The sequence below is a fragment of the Mesitornis unicolor genome, unplaced genomic scaffold, assembly GCF_000695765.1.
Source record: "Mesitornis unicolor isolate BGI_N332 unplaced genomic scaffold, ASM69576v1 scaffold2111, whole genome shotgun sequence".
Taxonomy (NCBI): Eukaryota; Metazoa; Chordata; class Aves; order Mesitornithiformes; family Mesitornithidae; genus Mesitornis; species Mesitornis unicolor.
In genome coordinates this window covers 12,987-20,768 of record NW_010161485.1, presented here as the reverse complement: position 1 = coordinate 20,768, position 7,782 = coordinate 12,987, and the positions used below count along the sequence as shown (strand labels likewise).

General features: G+C 44.5%; 1 protein-coding gene across 1 annotated transcript in view; it reads right to left on the bottom strand.

The window, feature by feature from the left end:
- Positions 1 to 6,342: 6,342 nt before the first annotated feature.
- CD58 (CD58 molecule) overlaps positions 6,343 to 7,782 on the bottom strand; it is a gene marked incomplete at both ends in the record, with an annotated part of 9,874 nt that continues 8,434 nt past the window's right edge. Inside the window, 3 exons of the mRNA XM_010193020.1 lie at positions 6,343 to 6,411; positions 6,594 to 6,680; positions 6,749 to 6,814. Of these exons, the coding sequence (XP_010191322.1) occupies positions 6,343 to 6,411; positions 6,594 to 6,680; positions 6,749 to 6,814 (222 nt within the window). The remainder of the gene's footprint in view (positions 6,412 to 6,593; positions 6,681 to 6,748; positions 6,815 to 7,782) is intronic.

Below are 7,782 nucleotides of genomic sequence, written 5' to 3'. Positions count from 1 at the left end.
TTAATGTCAGCTTGCCATATAAGGGGGGGTTTCTCCTTCTGATAAAGCTCCAAAATTCCAGAAATTATGCTGAAGTCTTCTAGCAACTGTGGTTAATAAACCGCAACTGCTTACTATTTTTGAAGGCAGTTGCTTTTGCTTTGGAAACAGTTCATGAAACCAGGTGTTGAAGAATTTTCAAAACCACACCCTACATGAGACTTTCACATGCTGTTTAGTATTGAATTGCACAGGATGGCTGCAGTGTATTAGAGTTTCTGGGAGAAAATTCAGCCAGCTCCTCCAAACAATCATTTCTGGAACATTTATTTCTCATATTAAGAACAGAAAGCAAGCCTTTGTCCAAGCAGGAAAACAAGCTAAAGGTTTACCCTTACCACAATACATATGAAAAAGGACATCTCTGTGTAGAAACTTGTTTAAAAGTTACTAAGAAGTAGACAGCATCATCCCGATAAACCCGTTGAAGGTACAATAGAGAAGGACACTTGCCTCAGGAGCTGTGACTTAAATATATAACTAAATAAACCACTTTGGTTTAAAGATTACTTTGGGGATCAGTTACTGACTCTTAGGGTTAAATAAAATGTGTAGGTATATATTACAAAAAGATACAACAAAGTTTTTTACACCTTAATAAGGGTTTTTTTTAATAATTTATGAGCATGCATTATAAACAGCAGTAGAGGTGAGATGGTCTAGCTCTAACAAATGGTCCTGCTCAACGCTCCTGCAGTGCAGCTGCAAAAAGCAGACCAAATCATGTAAGTGGAAGTAAACACCTAAATGGTATGTGTAGTCTTCTGTAGGGTCCATACCTCCTACAACAGGGCAGGGCATGGGCATATGTTACCTGTGTTGCTTCTCATACTGTTAGTAACTGTTAGTTAGGTTTCACTACCAAAAAAAGCACATAGCAGTAGTTTAAATGTCCTATGCAGCTGCCTAATGTAAAATTTTTGTCAACAGGCTGGCCAACCTCATGAGGAAAGCTCTGAAGTATGGATGATGGGAAGGGATATCACAACCCACAGTTAATTAGCAGTGGACAGGGGTCTAAAGTAAAGGGTACAGGGTGACAGAAACAGAATAGACCTAAGAAATAAAAAAAATTCAACAGAAGGAGGCATGAAGGTAGATGCACAAATGCCTGTGGCATGGAAAGCAAGCAGGAAGAATTATAGATCTCCATGAGTTCACAAAACTACAACATTGTTGGAGTAACCAAGACACAGTGAGCCAGCTTGCATGACTGGAGCCCTGCAGTGGATGTGCAGCTCCGCAGTAAAGTCATGGAGGGAGGAGAGGGAAGAGAAGAGAGGCTGTCCTCACTGTAAAAGAGTGGCTTGAAGGTATGGAGCTCTGATACAGAGCAGGTGATAAGCTGGCTGAGAGCTTGTGGGTCAGGATCCCAGGAAAGGCCAGGAGGGATGACGATATGGTTAGAACATGCTACCAGGCCACCACACTCATTTATAAAAAGCACCACAAGGTCAACCTGAGGATCTACAGGCTGGTCAGCCTCACTTCCATTCCTGAGAGAGTCATGGAGCTGGTCCTCTTAGGACTTATTTCTGGGCTTGTGAAAGAAAAAATTGTTTGCAACAGTAAAGCATATATTTAACTAAGCCAACTACATTTAACCAACTCAACTGCCTTCTACAACAATGCAATAACTAGATTTAAGGATAAGGGAAAAGTAGTATTTTCATGTCTTGTCTTTAACAAGCTTTTGACACTATCTCCCACAATATTTCTGTATCCAAATTAGAACATTATGGCTTGAACAGGTGAACTAGATGGACTGTTGGATGGATAAGGAATTGGCTGGAGAATTGTAAGTCAATGGCTCAATGTCCAAGTGGAAACCAGTAATGAGTGGTTTCCCTTAAGGGTCCACACTGGAACCAATACTATTTAATATCTTTATCAATGACAGTGGGATTGAGTGCGCCCCTCAGCAAGTTTGCAGATGCCTTGGTGTAATTAGTGGTGCCGCTGATACACTTAAGGGAAAGGATGCCATCCAGAGGGACCTGGACAGGCTTGAAAAGTGAGTCCACATGCACCTTATGAAGTTCAACAAGGCCAAGAATAAGGTTCTGCATCTGTGTCACAGTAATTCCCAATATCAATACAGGGTGGGGAATTAAAAATAGTGGTGGACAGAAAGATATGTGCTGGCAATGTGCACTTGTAGTCCAGAAAGCCAACTGTATCCTGGGCTGCATCAAAAGAAGTGTAGCCAGCAGGGCCAAGGAAGGTGATTCTCTTCCTTGACTCCAATCTTGTGAGACTCCACCTGGAGTAGTGTTCCCAGCACAAGGAAGACATGGACCTGTTAGAGCAGGTCCAGACGAGAGCCATGATGATGATCAGAGGGCTGGAACACCTCTCCTATGAAGGAAGGCTGAGAGTTGGGGTTGTTCAGCCTGGAGAAAAGGAGGATTCAGGAAGACTTTATTGTGGCCTTTCAATACATAAAGGGGGCTTATTAGAAAGACAGAGGAAGACTTTTTACCAAGGCCTTTAGTGACAGGACAAGGGGCAATAGTTTTAAGCTGAAAGAGGGCAGATTTAGGTTGGATATAAGGAAGATGTTTTTTTACAGTGAAGGTGCTGAGATGCTGGAACAGTTTCCCCAGAGACTGGCAGTGTTAAAGGTTAGGTTGGACAGGGCTTCAAACAACCTGGTCTAGTGAAAGATGACCCTGCTCCAATTGGAGCAAGTTCAGTGGAGGGCTACCAAGATGGTCAGTGCACATGTACTGTGAGGAGAAGCTGAAGGCACTGTGCTTGTTTAAGCCTGGAGTAGAGTAGGTTTTGGGAACAGCAGTCTTCCTGTACCTACAAGAGAAGATGGAGACATGTTCTTTATAGGAGTGCCTGGTGGGAGATACAAGAGATAATCAGCATAAGTTGAAACAAGAAGAAAGATGAAAGGGGAGTTTCTGATCTGTAGTTATCCTTGTTAAACCTTCATGATTCTTTACACATACCAGTTTCAAAAACAACTGACATGGCTTTCAGCTTTCATTAATAATCAGCATGCAGAAGTCATGAAACAGGCTCCATAGCCTGATGTTTTGAAAACATTAATACATGCTATTCTTTTCTCTTTTATTCTTTTTGAGCTTCAGTGTACATACGACCTCAGTTTTCAAGTTTTCTTCCCGGTCACAAGCAACCTAAAAACATACTATTATTTTTTAGAAACACAGAGGTTCATATTCTCTTAGAATAATGGTGAAGCAGAAGACAAGACATAAAAAAGAACCCTAAAAGTGCAAAAAATATCAAAAGTTCAAGGAAAAAAGCCCACTGCTAACAGCAGAAGCTTTGTTCCAATGGACATCACAAAGTCAACCACCATCAGGAGAGGATCAGTTTGACAGTTTTCCACCAACTCCAGGACACAGCTATCTTGGAGAATATTTGTCTGGTGTATTGAGTTTCTGCTGGAGAACTGAGACTAGCAAATGCAAACTTCCATCCATCTGGAACTGCTGAAGGATGAACGGTCTTTCTTGTGCTGGTGGAAAACCTCCAAGAGAAAAGACAGCAGCTCCTTTAATGTTGAATTCTACTGCTTCTCCTTCATTGTTGTTTGGTCCACAAACCAATTACTTGCTTATGATTTAAGATCTGAAGCCAAGGAAAAAGAAAGTACACAGGTAAATTATTATGTCTTCTCTTCTAGAAACAGAACTAGTTATATAAGAACATTGAAGGCTTTAAATACTAATAAAATGTGAAGATGAATTAAGACACTGTCACATGATCCAAAACAATTCAATTACAGCAGCTATGCAACCCATGGTATCTGATAGCCACTAGCCATTTTACCTAGATTATCTGTTTATAGTTAGACATGCTCCTCTGCAACTGAAGCAGGTTAAAAACATTTATCACTTACTGCCAGCCACCTGCTAAGCAGTTGGTCACCTGTGAGGCTGTTTTGACTCCATGACTTTGGATCATGTAACGAGGCACTTAAGACACCACTTTTATGCAAAGGTTCAGGTCTATAATCTTAGTGCCAGCTGTGCACCACACATGCATGTGATGCTGCTGCTACTTCTTCCACACAGTAATGTCAGGTGCTTTCGGAATTTTCTACTTTCAGGATTGCAAATACAACTCTTAATGGACAAGCACAGAAACATAAGGCAAAGGGGAGTTACAGTGGAGGAAGTCAGAATCCAGCAAGTTCAAGACTACATGCCCAACCTAACTCACTACATGCAACATGCATCAACTTCCAACCAGACTTATTTTCAATACAGCATACACAAGGCCCACTTACATAGTTTCATCCATCTTGGTGCACATAGCAACAGTATAAGCGAAACCAACTGGATGTGCGAAGGCACTGTGTCAATTCAGTCTTTGCTCCTATTTTCATAGCACTACCCCTCCCTTCCACTAGTCTCTAGCTCAGCATCACTCCAACCTAGGACAAGATGCCAGGACATGGTCCAGAAGAGCAGGATATGGTGACACATGGCATGCATCTCTGTAGACAATGACAAAAAGAAAGATGTCCCCAGTCTGGTTCTCACAAGATTCCTGGATAAGCCTGTATCCTTAAAATCCAAGCAGGTTTACTGCTTTACCTACTGCTGACTTATGCCAGCTCGATGACAAGACTAAAGGACATGATTGAGAAGTCTGCCAGGGAAGAGTGGGGGGATTATTTTCCTGTGTCTGCAGTGAGAGGGCCTGAATATGAAATTGTCCTCTCATTTTATAGCTGTGGTGATAAGCATCAGGTTTCACACTCCCTATTTCGCACATTCTGTTCCCACACAGTTCGCAAACAGCACCAAAGCAAGCATAGCTACATCTGATGCCTTGATACAACATAACGTGACTATTTCAGATGCTAAACCTTTAATCATGACATAGGAGTACAGTTCAGCCAGTAAGTTGCCCTCGCAAAGCAGCGCGTCACACAGACCATGTGTAATACACTGACTTACTTAATTTGGTCTTCAGTATTATTTCTTGGCAACTAACAGGATCTGACTCAGTTATTACAACATACCACAGCTTCCTCTCCAGCTACACAGCCCTGTTTCAAGTCTGTTTCCTTGTTTCATGACCATTTCACTGGCAGTTCCTTCTGACAGAAGTCAGGTTTCTTATACTCAGCCCTAACACCCTCCTACCCATCCACTCATCCATGTTTTCTTACTGTGCCAGTGCTCTGTAACCCTGACAGTAAAAAAACTTTTCCTCATGTTCAGATTGAACCTCCTATGCTCCAGCTTGCACCCATTGCCCCTTGTCCTGTCATTGGTTATCACTGAGAAGAGCCTGGCTTCTTCCTTCTGGCCCTCGCCCTTTACAAATTTATAAACATTAATGAGGTCACCCCTCAGTCTCCTCTTCTCCAAGCTGAAGAGACCCAGCAGCAGACCTCCCTCAGCAGCTCCTCATAAGGGAGATGCTCCACTCCCTCAATCATCTTTGTGGCTCTGCACTGGACTCTTTCAAGCAATTCCCTGTCCTTCTTGAACTGAGGGGCCCAGAACTGGACACAATATTCCAAATGTGGTCTCACCAGGGCAGTGTAGAGGGGGAGGAGAACCTCTCTTGACCTACTAATCACACCTCTTCTGATACACCGCAGGATGCCATTGGCCTTCTTGGCTTCAAGGGCACAGTGCTGGCTCATGGTCATCCTGCTGTCCACCAACACCCCAGGTCCTTTTCTGCCTGGCAGCTTTCCAGCCACTCATCCCCAAGCCTGTAGCGCTGCATGGGGTTATTGCGACTGAAGTGCAGGACCCAGTACTTGGCCTTGTTGAAGCTCATACAATTGGCCTCAGCCCATTGATTCAGCCTATCCAGGTCCCTCTGCAGAGCCTTCCTACCCTCGGGCACATCAACACTCCCTCCCAACTTACTGTCATCTGCAAACTTGCTGAGGGAGCACTCAATCCCCTCATCAAGATAATTGATAAAGATGTTAAACAGGACTGGCCCCAAAACTGAGCCCTGGGGAACACCGCTTGTGACTGGTCGCCAACTGGATTTAGCTCCACTCACCACAACTCTGTGCTCAGCCATTCAGCCAGTTTTTCACTCAGCAAAGCCTATGCCCATCCAGCTTCTCCAGAAGGATGCTGTGGGAGACAGTGTCAAAGGCCTTACTAAAGTTCAGGTAGACAACGTCCACAGCCTTCCCTTCATCCACCAAGCAGGTCATCTCGTCATAAAAGTAGTGAGGGTCTTACACAGCCTGGCCCAGCACTGCCACTCCCAGCAATCACTGTCACTGTCACTCTGTGACACTCTGCAGTCTCCTGAGACAGGGGGAGATTCACCCTCACATACCTTCTTCAGTGCAGCTGGGAGAGTTGGTCGAGTGCTCCTTGTTTCCGCATTCTGCATCCTGGGTCACTTCTGCAACACAGGCAATACTCGGACAATCCTTGAGCTCACAACACTCCCCTTCCCCAGCCCAGATGGATCAGGAGCAATCTGACTGAGAGCTGGGACATTTGTTCAGCATCACTAATAGCCTTGAGCAACAGCCCCCACCTCCATGGGGCCATCATACACCACCTCCCCTCTCTCCTCCATACCTGACTCCACACTGTCCTCATGCTTCCCTCCAGACCCCACAGAGGCCAAGCACAGAAGGCACTCAGCATTCATGGTGCCACCCATAACTTCACATCAAGAAGAGTTAGGCAAAAGACACAACAAACAAAGACTACTCCATACCACAGGCACTTACCTCCCTCATTTACGTCACAGTCATCTGCATGCTTGCCCAGGAAGCCGCTGTTCTCCTTAACAGTGCCTAAAGAGAGATCAGAAGACAACTACAGTCCCCTGCCTCGCTCAGCTTCAAGGTACTGGCCATTGCAAAAGAGCTACAACCCAACATGTTTCCACCAGCTAACACCGGAAAGCTTACATCTTTACCCCACAGCAGCTCCCCACCACAGAACACTTACTCACCTCCCTCAGTTACGCCATGGTCAGATGCACAGCTGGACATCAGAGTGCTGTTCTGTTTGGTAGAGAGCTCTGAAAAGAGATCACAGGACAGCTACATCCCACCACTTACCTTCACAGTGGCACTGCTCATTACTCAGAGATTAGTCACCAGCTACAGTTGATAAGAATTGTAGCATCATTCAGCTTTGCTCAGGGGGCGAATCAAGGAGGTTGCTAACCCAAACGCCTCCTCAATGAAAGGTCAACATCCTTTTTTCAGACAAGTTGCTCAGAAATCTCCCCAGTCAGCCCTTAGAAACCTCCAAGGGCAGAGCCTCCATGATGACTCCATGCAGCCTGTCCTAGTCATGCCTGGAAGGCAGAAATCTTTTTCTTATATCCACACAGAATCTCCCCCGATTCAATTTAGGACCATTACCTTGATATCCCACTATACACCTCAGTAAACAGCGTGGCTTAGTCTTCTTACCAATATCCTCACAGGTATTGGCAGCTGCTCTTACATACTGCAAAAGCCTGCTATTCTCTGGAGGCCCCCTTGCAGAGATCTCCCAACAGGGACTGCCACTTGACCAGTATTCTCATCTCAGTCTGACCGAGATGTCAGATCTATTTACCACCAATACAAAACATGCTTTCAATATCTTTGGTCCTGCTTGAAGGTTTCTTTCCAGCAGCAAGCAAAGAGCACTTGCCCATGGTGACATACTACAAAAATATCCTTGCACTCTTTTGCATGCAAATAAAAGGTAACACCAGACAAAAGGGCAGTTTGCTTAAATACTCTCAGAAGGAGTTCCCTCATAC